The sequence below is a fragment of the Salvelinus sp. IW2-2015 genome, unplaced genomic scaffold (assembly GCF_002910315.2).
Source record: "Salvelinus sp. IW2-2015 unplaced genomic scaffold, ASM291031v2 Un_scaffold1813, whole genome shotgun sequence".
Lineage (NCBI taxonomy): Eukaryota > Metazoa > Chordata > Actinopteri > Salmoniformes > Salmonidae > Salvelinus > Salvelinus sp. IW2-2015.
Genome location: NW_019943186.1, coordinates 16389 through 33837, shown reverse-complemented (window position 1 = coordinate 33837; position 17449 = coordinate 16389). Strand labels below are relative to the sequence as shown.

Below are 17449 nucleotides of genomic sequence, written 5' to 3'. Positions count from 1 at the left end.
TACCTCTCTCTCTCACTCTCACTCGCTCTCTTTACCTCTCTCTCTCACTCACACACACACGTCTCTCTCTCTCTCTCACTCGCTCTCTTTACCTCTCTCTCTCACTCACACACAAAACACCTCTCGCTCACACACGTCTCTCTCTATCTCAATTCAATGCATAGATGTTTTATTGGCATGGGAAACATATTGCCAAAGCAATCTCTCTCTCTCTTTCGTCGGAGTGCATGCTGGGAATGAGTCGAGAAGCAGGAGCGATTGTGAGAGCGTCTGAATTTTTTTACACTCTATAGGGTTTTCGGTGTTTTCAGTGTGTGTGTGTGTGTGTGTATATATACAGTATATATATATTGTTTAGTTGTTTTAAGATTATTTTTGTCTCACTGTCACTAATCACGTATAGGGGTGGTGTAAGGGCGCGAGGCGCTAGTTGCAATGGCCACTCGCGGAGTGTTGGGGTTTGAATAACTTAGTCGGCGGCAAAGAGTAAAGATTCCTGCTGCAGCAGGGCGTTCGGTGGAAGAATGTAGTTTAGCAGTGGGAGCTATCATTGGGTATGATAGCATAAAATCAGTCTCAAGGATGAATAGCACTCTAGTGATATTCTTAGATTCCATTGATAAGATGAATACGATAGTTGAGAGTGGTGTTGTATTGCGGGATACACACACGTCGGTATTTCCTTGTATGAATCTGGTGAAGAAAGTTATACTTTCTAATGTGCCACCATTTGTTAGAGATGAAGTGTTGGAGGGAGAGTTCTCTCCTCATGGTCAACTTGTATCTATGAAGTGTTGGAGGGAGAGTTCTCTCATCAGGGTCAACTTTTTTTGATCTATGAAGCTGTTTGGAGGGAGAGTTCTCTCCTCAATGGTCAACTTGTATCTATGAAGTGTTGGAGGAGAGTTCTCTCCTCATGGGTCAACTTGTATCTATGAAGTGTTGGAGGAGAGTTCTCTCATGGTCAACTTGTATCTATGAAGTGTTGGGAGGGAGAGTTCTCTCGTCAGGGTCAACTTGTATCTATGAAGTGTTGGAGGGAGAGTTCTCTCTCCAGGGTCAACTTGTATCTATGAAGTGTTGGAGGGAGAGTTCTTCTCATCAGGGTCATACTTGTATCTATGAAGTGTTGGAGGAGAGTTCTCTCGTCAGGGTCAACTTGTATCTATGAAGTGTTGGAGGAGGTTCTCTCATCAGGGTCAACTTGCTATCTATGAAGTGTTGGAGGGAGAGTTCTCTCATCAGGGTCAACTTGTATCTATGAAGTGTTGGAGGGAGAGTTCTCTCTCATGGTCAACTTTGTATTCTATGAATGTTTGGAGGGAGAGTTCTCTCCTCATGGTCAACTTGTATCTATGAAGTGTTGGAGGGAGAGTTCTCTCCTCATGGGTCACTTGTATCTATGAAGTGTTGGAGGGAGAGTTCTCTCCTCACATGGTCAACTTGTATCTATGAAGTGTTGGAGGGAGAGTTCTCTCTCAGGGTCAACTTGTACATTGAAGTGTTGGAGGGAGAGTTCTCTCCTCATGGTCAACTTTGTATCTATGAAGTGTTGGAGGGAGAGTTTCTCTCTCAGGGTCAACTTGTATCTATGAAGTGTTGGAGGGAGAGTTCTCTCCTCATGGTCAACTTGTATCTATGAAGTGTTGGAGGGAGAGTTTTCCTCATGGTCAACTTGTACTATGAAGTGTTGGAGGGAGAGTTCTCTCCTCATGGTCAACTTGTATCTATGAAGTGTTGGAGGAGAGTTCTCTCTCAGGGTCAACTTGTATCTATTGAAGTGTTGGAGGGAGAGTTCTTCTCGTCAGGGTCAACTTGTATCTATATGAAGTGTTGGAGGGAGAGTTCTCTCCTCATGGTCAACTTGTATCTATGAAAGTGTTGGAGGAGAGTTCTCTCGTCAGGGTCAACTTGTATCTTATTGAAGTGTTGGAGGGAGAGTTTCTCTCGTCAGGGTCAACTTGTATCTATGAAGTGTTGGAGGAGAGTTCTCTCCTCATGGTCAACTTGTTATCTATGAAGTGTTGAGGGGAGAGTTCTCTCGTCATGGTCAACTTGTATCTATGAAGTGTTGGAGGAGAGTTCTCTCGTCAGGGTCAACTTGTATCTATGAAGTGTTGGAGGGAGAGTTCTCTCATCAGGGTCAACTTGTATCTAATGAAGTGTTTGGAGGGAAGAGTTCTCTCATCAGGGTCAACTTGTATCTATGAAGTTTTGGAGGGAGAGTTCTCTCCTCATGGTCAACTTGTATCTATGAAGTGTTGAGGGAGAGTTCTCTCATCAGGGTCAACTTGTATCATGAAGTGTTGGAGGGAGAGTTCTCTCCTCATGGTCAACTTGTATTATGAAGTGTTGGAGGGAGAGTTCTCTCATCAGGGTCAACTTGTATCTATGAAGTGTTGGAGGAGAGTTCTCTCCTCATGGTCAACTTGTATCTAATGAAGTGTTTGGAGGGAGAGTTCTCTCATCAGGGTCAACTTGTATCTATTGAAGTGTTGGAGGGAGAGTTCTCTCCTCATGGTCAACTTGTATCTATGAAGTGTTGGAGGAGAGTTCTCTCATCAGGGTCAACTGTATCTATGAAGTGTTGGAGGGAGAGTTCTCTCCTCATGGGTCAACTTGTATCTATGAAGTGTTGGAGGGAGAGTTCTCTCCTCATGGTCAACTTGTATCTATGAAGTGTTGGAGGGAGAGTTCTCTCCTCATGTCAACCTTGTATCTATGAAGTGTTGGAGGGGAGAGTTTCTCTCATTCAGGGTCAACTTGTATCTTACAATAAAAAAGGTTATTTCTGGATGCTAATCTCCTTTGCTGAAACATGTTGTGTCTCATAGGAGACAAGTGCACATGATTTTAAAGAAGGATACAACGAACTGAGCGTTCAGTTTTAAAATTGACGGATTTGATTGTGTTCTACGCTTCTACTGAATCAATGAAATGCTTTGGCTGCGGAAGAGAGGGGCATTTGATACGTTATTGTCCAGAGAACGAGCGCGCAGAGCCCGGTAGTAGCTCTGGCACTGGTCCAGCTAATGCACCACCGCGAAAGGATGAACATGCTAAGAGTTCAGGAGAAGGGAGAAGGTGGGCAGATGTGGTTGGAAAAGTAGGAAAGGAGAGCGGTGTTGCTATGGGAGCAATTGTGGTGGATCAGAGTAAAGAGGGAGGGGAAACAGCCGGTGAGACTGGGACTGGGGTTGCTGAGCCGGTGCTGGAAAATTAAATTGGAGTTCAAGAGGAGATTGAAACAATGGGAAATGAAGCAGCTGTTTTCAAAGTACCAAGCATTAAGAGGAAGAATGTAAGGGGTGATGAAGGTTCTAATTCTAACAGGAAGTAGAGATTGATAAATCAGTTGAGGATAAACAGGAAGTAGATATGGTGGAGTTTTCCTCTGGGGAGGATAGAGTGAGTCATCTGATGCATCACAACAAAATAGCGAGAGAAATGGGGTGGAAGGGAGGTATGGGATTGAGAAGGTACATACATTTCTGATATTGACAAAAGGGAAGAAATATATGTATGATTATAATGGAACTCATTTTTTTCTGAAGGTGATTTGTTTGTTGAATCAGCAAAGTTTCTGATGTCAAAAATAACGGGGGGAGGTTTGACAAGCCCTGAAATCGTTAGACTCAAGAAAGTTGTCACGAGAGTGACAAGTTATTTAAATTCTGTGTTTTCTGTCTATTCCTTTGTAAAAAACAATTCAGCCATGAGCAGTATTAAGATTTCTTCTTTAAACGTAAATGGGGCGAGAGACATTAAACGAAGAGCTGTGGTATATGAGTTAATGAAGGGAAAGGGAAGTGACATAAGTTTTCTACAAGAGACGCATAGTAATATTGAAAATGAAGTTATGTTGCAACAGGATTGGGGGGGGGGGGCAGTGGTGTTCAAAAAGCTCAAAAAGTGGGGGTGTGGCTATCCTGTTCTCGAAAGGGTTTTTGCCTTTGCCATATGAGGTTGAAGAGGTAGTTGAGGGGAGGTTATTAAAAGTTAGAGTGAGGTATGAAAACCTCACTATGTGTTTAATAAATGTACATGCCCCAGTGGTGGCAGTTGAGAGGGTATGTTTTAGAGACATCAAATACCATTGAGAAATGTAACACTGAGGATGATTTATTTCTTGCTGGGGATTTTAACTGCACAGTCAGTGACTTAGATAGAAACCACAAAGAACCTCATATAGCCTCAAGGACATTTTTAAAACGCCTTATTGTAACACATGGACTGTGTGATATTTGGCGGAGCCAACATGGAGGCACGAGACAGTACACATGGGCGGGCTCATGTGAGAGAACACCATCGTTCTGGTCTGTAAATCAAGTGTAATAACCTCAGTGGGATTTTCTGATCATAACAGAGGTGGTGTTCATTAACGCTGTAAAACCAAAAAGCGCATACTGGCATTTGAATATAACTTTATTGAGTGATGCTCACTTCAGGAACTGTTTTAGTTTTTTTCTGGGAGAGGTGGAGGTCTGAAGAGGACAGTTTTGTATCCCTTCAACAGTGGTGGGATTTATGGAAAATCCAGATTCAACAATTCTGTAATCAATACACAATGAACGTCACAAGAGGCATCGCTAGATCAATGAACGCCCTAGAGTCTGAAATAGTGAAACTCCTGATGTTGGTTGAGACCACAGGAGATCAAGCCAGCAGCATATCACTCCCACTGCTGGCTTACCTCTGAAGCTAAGCAGGTTTGGTCCTGGTTGGTCCCTGGATGGGAGACCAGATGCTGCTGGAAGTGGTGTTTGAGTGCCAGTAGAAGGTACTCTTTCCTCAAGTCTAAAAAAAATATATACAGTGGGGAGAACAAGTATTTGATACACTGCCGATTTTGCAGGTTTTCCTACTTACAAAGCATGTAGAGGTCTGTAATTTTTATCATAGGTACACTTCAACGTATGAGAGACGGAATCCTAAAAAAAAATCCAGAAAATTACATTTGTATGATTTTAAAGTAATTTAATTTTGCATTTTAAATTCGCATGACATAAGTATTTGATCATCAGAAAAGCAGAACTTTAATATTTTGGTTACAGATAAACCTTGTGTTTGCAATTACAGAGATCATACGTTTCCCTGTAGTTCTTGACTGGTTTATGCACACACTGCAGCAGGGATTTTGCGCCCCTCCTCCTTTACAGATTTCTCCAGATTCCTTCAGGTTTCGGGGCTATGCTGAGGCAATACGGACTTTCAGCTCCCTCCAAAGATTGTTCTATTGGGTTCAGGTTTGGAGACTGGCTAGGCCTCTCCAGGACCTGAGATGCTTCTTTACGGAGCCACTCCTTAGTTGCCATGGCTGCTGTGCTCGTGTCGTTTGTCATGCTGAAGACCACCACGACCCATCTTACAATGCTCTTACTGAGGAAGGAGGTTGTTGGCCAAGCATCTCGCGATACATGGTCCCCATCCATCCTCCCCCTCAATACGGTGCAGTCGTCTGTCCCCTTTGCAGAAAAAGCATCCCCAAAGAATGTGTTTCCACCTCCATGCTTCACGGTGGGATGGTGTTCTTGGGGTTGTACTCAACTTCTTCTTCCTCCAAACACGGCGGTGGAGTTAGACCAAAAAGCTCATTTTTTCTCATCAGACCACATGACCTTCTCCCATTCCTCCTCTGGATCATCCAGATGGTCATTGGCAAACTTCAGACAGGCCTGGACATGCACTGGCTTAAGCAGGGGGACCTTGCGTCGCTGCAGGATTTTAATCCATGACGGCGTAGTGTGTTATAATGGTTTTCTTTGAGACTGTGGTCCCAGCTCTCTTCAGGTCATTGACCAGGTCCTGCCGTGTAGTTCTGGGCTGATCCCTCTTCTTCCTCATGATCATTGATGCCCCACGAGGTGAAATCTTGCATGGAGCCCCAGACTGAGGGTGATTACCGTCATCTTGAACTTCTTCCATTTTCTAATAATTGCGCCAACAGTTGTTTCCTTCTCACCAAGCTGCTTGCCTATTGTCCTGTAGCCCATTCCAGCCTTGTGCAGGTCTACAATTTTATCCCTGATGTCCTTACACAGCTCTCTGGTCTTGGCCATTGTGGAGGTTGGAATCTGTTTGATTGAGTGTGTGGACAGGTGTCTTTTATACAGGTAACAAGTTCAAACAGGTGCAGTTAATACAGGTAATAGTGGAGAACAGGAGGGCTCTTAAAGAAAAACTAACAGGTCTGTGAGAGCCGGATTTCTTACTGGTTGGTAGGTGATCAAATACTTATGTCATGCAATAAAATGCAAATAAATTATTTAAAAATCATACAATGTGATTTTCTGGATTTTTGTTTTAGATTCCGTCTCTCACAGTTGAAGTGTACCTATGATAAAAATTACAGACCTCTACATGCTTTGTAAGTAGGAAAACCTGCAAAATCGGCAGTGTATCAAATACTTGTTCTCCCCACTGTATATATGCCCCAGGGCAGCGATTGGGGACGTTGCCTTGTTGCCTAGTGTTCTGTCTTTCTGATGGGATGTTAAGTAAGTGTACTGAAGATCCAATGGTACTTATTGTAAGAGTAGGGTTTTAACCCTGGTGTTCTGGCTGAATTCCCAATCTGGCCCTCAAACCCTCACAGTCACCTAATCATCCCCAGCTTTCAATTGGCTCATTCATCCCTCCTCCTGTAACTATTCTCCATGTTGTTGCTGTACGTGAGAATGTGTTCTCAGTCAACTTACCTGGTAAAATATATATATAATAAAATTGAGGCCATACTCAGGCCCTCAATACAAAAAAAACTGTATTGGCAGACCTGCTGGGTATGAGGGGGCATTGGTGAGAAGTAAATTTCAGGGAATGAAATGGATGCCTCATCAAAGTTTTTCTTCGGTTTAGAGATAAAGAATGGAAAAATAAGAATTATTCACTGCCTCAAATCAGCTTCTGGACAAGAGCTCACTAGCCCTTGTGAAATTAGAAAGAGGACAGTAGAATTCTATGCTGAGCTCTACAAGAGGTTTTAAAGAGGATAAAACAGTGACACACCAGTTCCTTGATGGGCTCCCACAGGTGGCTCCTGAAGCTCAGCTTGAGCTAGAACAACCATTGTCTTTGCAGGAGCTATATGCTGCATTAAAAGGCATGGAAAATGGAAGGGCACCAGGCACTGATGGGCTTTCGTTGACTTTTAAAAGTATTTTTGGGCCATGATGGGAGAGGTTTGGCTAGCAGTAGTTAACAATTGTTTGACCGAAGGGTTACTACTGATAAGCTGCAGGAGGGCTGTCCTCACCCTACTGCCAAAAAGGGTGACCCTAGGGAGGTGAAGAACTGGAGGCTGGTGGCTTTATTGGCCACTGATTATAAGATTCTGTCCAAGGCTTTGTCCAAGAGGCTGAGGGATGTGATGGGGCAGTCCTACTGTGTTCCTGGCAGGCAGATAAGAGATAACATTTCCCTGATTCTGGATGTTGTGGACGTCTCCAGGGATGTTGGGTTGGATGCTGGTCTCATTTCAGTTGATCAGGAAAAGGCATTTGACCGAGTTGAACATCAATACTCATGGCGCACTTTTAATGCGTTTGGTTTCAGCTCTGGTTTGATTGCCATGATCAGGGTGATATATGGTGACATTGAAAGTGTACTGAAAGTTAACGGTGGCTTGAGTGCTCCTTTTAAGGGAGAGGTTATTTTCCTGGCACCACTCCGCCAGGGCCCTGAACTCCTCCCTGTAGGGTGTCTCGTCGTTGTTGGTAACCAAGCCTACGACTGTTGTGTTGTCTGCAAACTTGATGATGGAGTTGGAGGTGTGCCTGGCCACGCAGACATAGATAAACAGGAAGTGCAGGAGGGGTCTGGACCCCGAGCTTAATAATGAGCTTGGAGGGTAATATGGTGTTGAAGGCTGAGCTGTAGTCAATGAACAGCATTCTTACATAGGTTTTCCTCTTGTCCTGATTGGATAGGGCAGTGTGTAGTGCGATTGCATCATCAATGGATCTTTTGGCGCGGTATGTGAATTGCAGTGGGTCTAGGGTGTTGGGTAAGGTGGAGGTGAAATGATCCTTAACTAGCCTCTCAAAGAACTTCATGATGACAGAAGTGAGTGCTACAGGGCAATAGTCATTTAGCTCAGTTACCTTAACTTTCTTGGGTACAGAAACAATGGTGGACATCTTGAAGCAAGTGGGGACAGCAGACTGGGATAGGGAGAGATTGAATATGTTCATAAACACTCCAGCCAGCTGGTCTGCGCATGCTCTGAGGACGCGGCTAGAGGTGGGCCGGCAGCTTTGCGAGGGTTAAGATGCCTAACTGTCTTACGTCGGCCATGGAGAACGAGTGTGTGTGTATGACTGTGTGCTTCTGACCTTGGTGTTTAGTGGGGATTATGTTGGCTTGTTAGGAGCAAAATGGAAGCCAGTAGAAGTATTGATCAGTTTGGGGCTGGTTTCTAATAGGGGCTATGGATGGGCCGAATGAACTGAACACAAGCACACACCCGGAGAAACACACATGCGCACACGTGCACTCACGCACTCAAGTACACACAGACACGCACGCACCCACTGTCTAGAAAAGCTGTCTGATAGTGACTTTGAACCCTGAGCCGTACTCTATTGGAGAATACTGTGTAGGTAAACCTATTAGCGATCAATGTCTATGTTGAATCAGTTAGTAAATGAAGCCCTAAATTTACATTATGGGTGATTCCATGCAAGGACTGCCCAATTTTTTTTCTTATCTCAGATTGTTCTCACATAGAAAGTTAATTGGGAGGAAGTGGCCATTTTAGGCCCTTTTTAGTAGCCAGGTCACACCAGGTCAACTTCAGTATTCAACGTCTGTCCAGGTCCTCAGGTCGTCGGTTGTTGCTTTCAATGCCCCGTCCACTAGAGCACTTATTACCATCTAGCAGGCTCACGACTTGCCAGGCCGCTGTGGCTCCCAAGATCGCAGGATCAATCGTACTGCTAGGCACTCAATTACATGTTTTCTGTTTTAAACCTATCCCAATCCTTTACCCTTACCTCAGCCATTCATAACCCTATCCCAAAATAATGCATAGTCACTTTACCTCTACCTACATGTACAAATTACCTCAACTAACCTGGTACCCCCTGTATATAGCCTCATTATTGTTATTTTATTGTGTTACTTTTTATAAAAAAAATTACTTTCGTTTATTTTTACATATTTTCATAACTCTATTTCTTGAATTGCATTGTTGGTTAAGGGGTTGTAAGTAAGAATTTCACAGTAAGGTTGTATTCGGGGCATGTGACAAATACGATATGATTTGATATTCTACAGCAAACACATATTTGGCATTTTTATGGGTTCAAGCAGCGAAGCTGGGTAAAACCCTATTGTGTTTGTTGGCGTTCATTATTCTGGTTCTCCGTGGTTTCAGTGAAAAATGTTAATTCCTGTGAGATGTAAGGTCTAGGACGGTGCAACTTGGCATGATGGTAAAGGCCCATGGGCCACACCCTCTCATGCAATGCCCAAACTGTTACAGACCTATATCCATCCTGCCCTGCCTTTCTAAAGTCTTCGAAAGCCAAGTGAACAAACAGATCACCGAACATTTTGAATCCCACCATACCTTCTCCGCTATGCAATCTGGTTTCCGAGCTGGTCATGGGCGCACCTCAGCCACGCTCAAGGTCCTAAATGATATCATAACCACCATCGATAAAAGACAGTACTGTGCAGCCGTCTTCATCGACCTGGCCAAGACTTTCGACTCTGTCAATCACCGTATTCTTATCGGCAGACTCAACAGCCTTGGTTTCTCTAATGACTGCCTCGCCTGGTTCACTAACTACTATTCAGATAGAGTTCAGTGTGCCAAATCGGAGGGCCTGTTGTCTGGACCTCTGGCAGTCTCTATGGGGGTGCCACAGGGTTCAATTCTCGGGCCGACTCTTTTCTCTGTATATATCAATGATGTTGCTCTTGCTGTGGGTGATTCTTTGATCCACCTCTACACAGACGACACCATTCTGTATACATCTGGCCTGTAACGGTCGTCGTAATCCTCTTCCTCGGACGAGGAGGAGAGGCGAGAAGGATCAGACCATGATTATTTATTAACAAAATAAACGGAACACTAACGAAACAAAATGACAAAAGAGAAACGAACCGACAAACAGTCCCGTGTGGCACGAATACAGACACGAGATACAACCACCCACAAACACACACGTGAACCCCGGCTGCCTAAGTATGATTCTCAATCAGGGACAACGATTTACAGCTGCCTCTGATTGAGAATCATACCCGGCCGAACACAAACAACCCGACATAGAAAAATAACACATGGACAACCCACCCCAACTCACGCCCTGACCAACTAAATAAATACAAGAAAAAGGAAAAACAGGTCAGGAACGTGACATGGCCCTTCTTTGGACACTGTGTTAACAAACCTCCAAACAAGCTTCAACGCCATACAACACTCCTTCCGTGGCCTCCAACTGCTCTTAAATTCTAGTAAAACTAAATGCATGCTCTTCATCCGATTGCTGCCCGCATCCACTACATGGAACTTAATATATAGACCAAGGTCTCTCAACGCAATATTTTCCAGTTTAGCACCTCAAACAACATGGGTCCTACCGAACAATAAACATTCACGTGGGCGTGGTCTGGCACATAAATGCATATAAACCACAAACAGATATTGGTATTGTAACAAAACTTGATACACATGTTCCAAACACTGTCATGACTCAATAAATGCAAGCATATTAAGATTGACCACAAGGTGACACTGTAACGGGCACACGTTTATATCTCTTGATCTGTTTGACTCTGAGATTTGAAAATTGGCACACATGCTCTGGGATGTGAGTCTAGCCAACCTGTAGAGTATGGTTCAGTTTGGCCGCATGGTGGTACTGTTTGACAAAGAGAAAAAAATTCATACAAGGTTATTGGCTTGTAGCGGCCATGTTGTTTGAGCTAGACTCTTGGGAAATATTGTGTTTAATATACGTTTCAAGTAGCCAACATAATAAAACATGGTTCAAATTACATCAAAAGCATATTGCATGGTTTGATTTTGAGTTCTGACATTTGGAAAGCATGGTAAACAGTACAGAAGTACTGTAGCTCTTCCTAGGTCTACGTGTCCAATTTGTGCTGATGGTGGCGCTGTGGGGCCATAGTTTAAACCCCGCAATGGCTGCTTGCAGCTATACTTTAATCTGTCTTAATTTTTTTTCTAGCAATGAATTTGCTACTGCTGCTGAACGTTTGAAGAGGATTTACTTCCAATGCTCATGCTACATTGTTTCACCTCCCTCAGTTGTATGATTGTAAGCCGCTCTGGATAAGAGTGTCTGTTGAATGATTGAAATATAAATATAAAATGTAGATATACACTGAGTATACAAAACATTAAGAACACCTACTCTTTCCATAACATAGACTGACCAGGTGAAAGCTATGATCCCTTGTTGATGTCACTTGTTAAATCCACTTCAATCAGTGTACATGAAGGGGAGGTGACAGGTTAAATACGGATTTTTGAGGCTTGAGAAAATCAAGACATGGATTGTGTATGTGTGCCATTCAGAGGGTGAATGGGCAAGACAAAATATTGAAGTGCCTTTGAATGGGGTATGGTAGTAGGTGCCAGGCAGATCGGTTTGTCAAGAACTGCAACGCTGCTGGGTTTCTCACGCTCAACAGTTTCCCGTGTGTATCAAGACTGGTCCACCACGTAAAAAACATCCAGCCAACTTGACACAACTGTGGGAAGCATTGGAGTCAACATGGACCAGCATCCCTGTGGAATGATTTCGACACCTTGTAGAGTCCATGCCCTGACGAATTGAGGCTGTTCAAAGCAGGGGGGGGGGGGGGGGGGGGGGGGGGGGGGGGGGGGGGGGGGGGTTCCTAATGTTTGGTATACTCAGTGTATACACTTGACAAGTACACCAACAAAGTCTGCATCCCTAGCAGGGGTTGGAACCTGAATTATTTTACAATCATTAAGTTATGAACATCATGTTTTCATTCCGTTCCATCGTTCCAACCAGAAAAATAAGTTCTGAACCGGCTCCAACCCCCCAAAAAGTTACGTTTGATATTGTTTGTTTCTGTTCCTTTTTAAACCTCTGAAATATACATTTGTTTTATATTTAGCTTGACATCAAATTACTTCACCAATCAATGTGGATAGAGAAGCTTGCTGTGGAGTGGGTAAGTGATTTAATCTGTATAGGAAAGTTGTTAAGGGCAAATTGTATTTTGCAGTAACAGCATGGTTTAATCATAATGAAAGACAAACACATACACTGTGAAGTTTAAGGCGTGAGATGCAACAGACATTTTTAGGGCGAGGAAAGAGTGAGAGAGGATGGAGGAAGCTTGCCTTGAAGAGCTGGACATCTTGTTATGACAAGCATTATCTGAATTAGACACATCGAATTATACCAATTATATGCTTCTATGGAGGAAATTTGAATGTCTTTGAAGTTCTGAGTTGATTTAATGTTGGACCAGAGCAAACGTTAGCTAGCTAGCTAACAAGCTTGAGTGTGCACTAGAATTAAAAACACGTCTTACCTTTTTGTAGTTAATAAACGTGATAACTATAGTATCCTTAATTAGCATTGGAAAAGTAATTTCATTCTTCTCTAATTAAACATCTCTACCTAATTTCTGAATTATGCTTGTAACGTTGTCAGTAGATTACAGTAACCTATACTTCAGAGGGGAGGGGCAGGTAGCCTACACACACATGCACACCCACTGGCAAAGATTTCCAGCTGGCAGGCAGAAGCTGGAATACGTTTTTGAGTGACAGAGTGAGGGCTTTGGATAGGCGCTTTGTTGCGTTTTTTTGTGGGACTGGAAAAAAATGCCTGTAATGTAAAATCACTTTATTAATCGGTTCCCATGCTTTTAAAATAACGGTTCTGTTCCCGGAACATAATAGATCACTTCCATTTTCGGTTCAGGTTCTGTTCCTCAAATTATTTTGTAATTTTCCAGTTTTCTATTCTGTTCCCTGAACCGATTCCAACCCTTGGTCGCTAATGGCACCCTATTTCCTACATAAGCCTATGAGCCCTGTTCAAAAGTAGTGCACTACTGTATATAGGGAATATGGTGCCATTTGGGACTCAACCATAGTCTCATGAGACTGAGTTGAACATACAGCTGTTTCAAGTGTTGAGAGGGTCTGTCCACTATGTGGTCCAATATGGCCCCAGCCCAGCTCTGGTCTGGCACAAGGTTACCCTATGGCTACTATCCAGGCCCAGGTTTTTCGATAGCGAATGAACTTATGCTTACAGGTGTTTTAACGATCCATCTTTCCTTTGTGTCTATGTCACAGTAAGTTGGTGGTACCTTAATTGTGGAGGACGGGCTCGTGGTAGTGGCTGTAGCAGAATAGGTGGAATGGTATCAAATGCATCAAACACATGATTTCCATTAGGTTTGTGCAGTATACCGTATACAGTGCATTCGGAAAGTATTCAGACCCCTTTACTTTTTTTCCACATTTTGTTACGTTACAGCCTTATTCTAATAGGATTTTTTTTTAAATCTCATCAATCTACACACAAAACCCCATAATGATAAAGCGAAAACAGGTTTTAAGAAACTTTTGCAAATGTATTAAAAATGTAATTATTTACATAGGTTTTCAGACTCTTTGCTAAGAGACCTGAAATTGAGCTCAGGTATATCCTGTTTCCATTGATCATCCTTGAGATGTTTCTGCAACTTGATTGGAGGCCACCTGTGGTAAATTCAATTGATTTTACATGATTTAGAAAGGCACACACCTGTCTATGTAAGGTCCCACAATTGACAGTGCATGTCAGAACAAAAACCAAGCCATGAGGTCGAAGGAATTGACCGTAGAGCTCCGAGACAGTCTTGTGTCGAGGCACAGATCTGGGGAAGGGTACCAAAAACTTTCTGCAGCCTTGAAGGTCCCCAAGAACACAGAGGCCTCCATCATTCTTAAATGGAAGAAGTTTGGAATCACCAAGACTCTTCCTGAAGCTGGCCGCCCGGCCAAACTGAGCAATCGGGGGAGAAGGGCCTTGGTCAGGGAGGTGACCAAGAAACAGATGGTCACTCTGATAGAGCTCCAGAGTTCCTCTGTGGAGATGGAAGAACCTTCCAGAAGGACAACAATCTCTGAAGCACTCCACCAATCAGGCTTTTATGGTAGAGTGTCCAGACAGAAACCACTCCTCAGTAAAAGGAACATGACAGCCCACTTGGAGTTTGCCAAAAGGCACATTAAGGACTCAGACTATGAGAAACAAGATACTCTAGTTTGATGAAACCAAGATCAAACTCTTTGGCCTGAAAGCCAAGAGTCACGTCTGGAGGAAACTTGGCACCATCCCTACGATGAAGCCTGATGGTGGCAGCATCGTGCTGTGGGGATGTTTTTCAGTGGCAGGGACTGGGAGACTAGTCAGGATCGAGGGAACGATGAATGGAGTACAGAGAGATCCTTGATGAAAACCTGCTCCAGAGCGCTCAGGACCTCAGACTGGGGCGAAGGTTCACCTTCCAACAGGACTATGACCATAAGGACACAGCCAAGATAATGCAGGGGTGGCTTGGGGACAAGACTCTGAATGTCCTTGAGTGGCCCAGCCAGAGCCCAGACTTGAACCTGATCAACACATCTCTGGAGAAACCTGAAAATAGCTGTGCAGTGATGCTCCCCATCCAACCTGACTGAGCTTGAGAGGATCTGCAGAGAACCATTTGCATTTTTAGCGACGCCCTTGTGTGCTATGCTGGTAAAACTGTAAATGGCAGAACTGTATGGATACTGCCCAAGCCTAGTTTCCATGTGTGTGTGTGGTGTGAGAGAGAGAGAGAGAAAGCAAGAGGGTGAAAGACAGAAGGAATGCGAGAGAAAGTGAGAGAGAAAGCGAAAGAGAGCAAAAGTGAAAGAGAGAGAGAGGTCATAGTTGAAAGGCTGCCTTTGCTGTTGGGCATGGAGAGTGAACAATGCTGTATCCCCTTGGGTATCGGGGATTAAAGCTTTCTTCAGCCGATAGACTGTATGGCACGCTATCATTTGGATGTTGTTGCAACATTTGCAGGCATATGTGAATGGCAAGGACAAACCTTAAACCATCCAGAGAACAGTGTACAACAGCATATTGTACCCTACAGCACTCTGTTATTCTGGCATATAGGTAGACAAATGGGTTAGTTCCAGTAAAGCTGCTGGCTGTGTCGTTTAGGACCTTGGTCTGATGTATGTGGTCAACTGCATGGATTGTGTTTCGTATACAAATACACACACACACACACACACGCACACACACACACACACCACACACACACACACACACACACACACACACACACACACACACACACACCACACACACACACACACACACACACACACACCACACACACACACACACACACACACACACACACACACACACACACACACACACCACACTTCGTTCAGGGATATATGAGAGCTGTTGTTTTATCACATAGAAAACCATGGTGTGTGTCCAGGAAGAGGTCACTTATCGTCATTACATAAATCCACACACGCACACTAAAAGGCATTGTGACATAAATCCACAGGCAGTGGCAGTGGCTTTATTGCAGCCTTATTGATTCAGGAGTAGTTGGTTTGGGGTCAACAGTCAATCAGTGTGTGTGTGTGTGTGTGTGTGTGTGGTGTGTGTGTGTGTGTGTGTGTGTGTGTGTGTGTGTGTGTGTGTGTGTGTGTGTGTGTGTGTGTGTGTGTGTGTGTGTGTGTGGTGGGGGACGGGGTGCAAGCTTGTTTGTCTGGTGTGTGTATGAGTTTGTGTGAGTGTATGGGGCGCCAGGTAGCCTAGTGGTTAAGCGCATTGGGCCAGTAACTGAAAGGTTGCTTGTCCGAATCCCTGAGCTGACTAGGTGAAAAATGTGTCAATGTGCCTTTAAGCAAGGCACTTACATTAACATTTGAGTAATTTAGCAGACACTCTTATCCAGAGACTTACAGTAGTGGGACAACCACATATCACAGTCAGAGTAGGTACATTTTGTCCTTAATAAAATAGCTATCAGCAACGTAAGCGTTAGTGGGAAAACCTGTCAGTTGCTCTGGATAAGAGTGTCTGCTAAATGACTAAATGAGCGTGAACGCGCGGGTTACCTGTGGTGGTAGGGCTGTTGGTAGCAGTAGGTAAGCTGGGTGTTTCTCCAGTACCAGTCGTACTCTTTGGCATGTGTCTTGCCCTGGTAGTGAGACTGGCCACAATGGCCGACGTGAAGAACATATTACATAAAGTACAGCACTTATTGCTGTCCACCTCTGTCTCTGCACTGTCCTGAAGGGAGGAGAGGAGAGATGAAGGGGTGATGGGAGAGGAGAGGAGAGGGAGGAGAGGAGAGGAGAGGAGGGAGAGGAGAGGAGAGGAGAGGAGAGGAGAGGAGAGGAGAGGAGAGGAGAGGAGAGGAGAGGAGAGGAGAGGAGAGGAGAGGAGAGGAGAAAAAAGAGAGAAAAACATGTTAAAGTATACCACTTATTGCTGTTCATCTCTGTCTCTGCACTGTCCTGAAGGAGGAGAGGAGAGAGGGATAGAAAGGAGTAGGGAGAGGAGAGAGTATGAGGTGAGGAATGGTGAGGGCAGGAGGGAGGAGGGAGAGGAGAGAGGGATGAAGGGGGTGATAGTGACGAGAGGATAGGAGAGAAGAGGGGTGATGGAGAGGAGAGATGAATGGGGAGATAGAGAAGAGAGGCATGAAAAGAAGAATAGCACAAGGGAAGGAAGAGAGAGAGCAGAATAATATACTGTAGGAGGGGTAGAAGGTGAAAACATAAATACATAAAAAAAACTAGCCAAACAAGAAGACACCATGAAAGTCAAGACTGCTGCATCTCTGGCTGGCTCTCAGTGCTCTGATCCCCCACACAGGACATATCAAATATTGAATCTGTTCCAGTGAGACGAGGTCTCAGTTAACACCACTGTTGATTATTAATGAGCTAGAGTTTGGACACAACTGAAGATGAAAACACACAAAACCAGATTCCTCCCTGTCCATCTCTCCTTCTGTCTGCCTTTTCACACCAGATCTTCTCACCCGTTCATTGTCTTTTCATCACTCTATTGACTCTTTCTGCCCTTTTCTTCTCTCCTTCCTGTCTATCAGCCCTTCATCTCTCTCTCCTTCCTGTCTATCAGCCTTCATCTCTCTCTCCTTCCTGTCTATCAGCCCTTCATCTCTTACTCCTTCCTGTCTATCAGACCCTTCATCTCTCTCCTTCCTGTCTACAGCCCCTTCATCTCTTTCTCCTTCATGTCTATCAGCCCTTCATCTCTTTCTCCTTCCTGTCTATCAGCCCTTCATCTCTTTCTCCTTCCTGTCTATCAGCCCCTTCATCTCTTTCCTTCCTGTCTATCAGCCTTCATCTCTCTCTCCTTCCTGTCTATCAGCCCTTCATCTCTTCTCCTTCCTGTCTATCATCCCTTCA

The 17449-nt window shown here is 44.1% G+C and overlaps 1 protein-coding gene across 1 annotated transcript in view; it reads right to left on the bottom strand.

Moving 5' to 3' along the window:
- LOC112072065 (zinc finger matrin-type protein 1) overlaps positions 1-16301 on the bottom strand; it is a gene marked incomplete at both ends in the record, with an annotated part of 85575 nt that extends 69274 nt beyond the window's left edge. Inside the window, one exon of the mRNA XM_024139481.2 lies at positions 16127-16301. Coding sequence (XP_023995249.2) covers positions 16127-16301 — 175 coding nt within the window. The remainder of the gene's footprint in view (positions 1-16126) is intronic.
- Positions 16302-17449: the final 1148 nt, after the last annotated feature.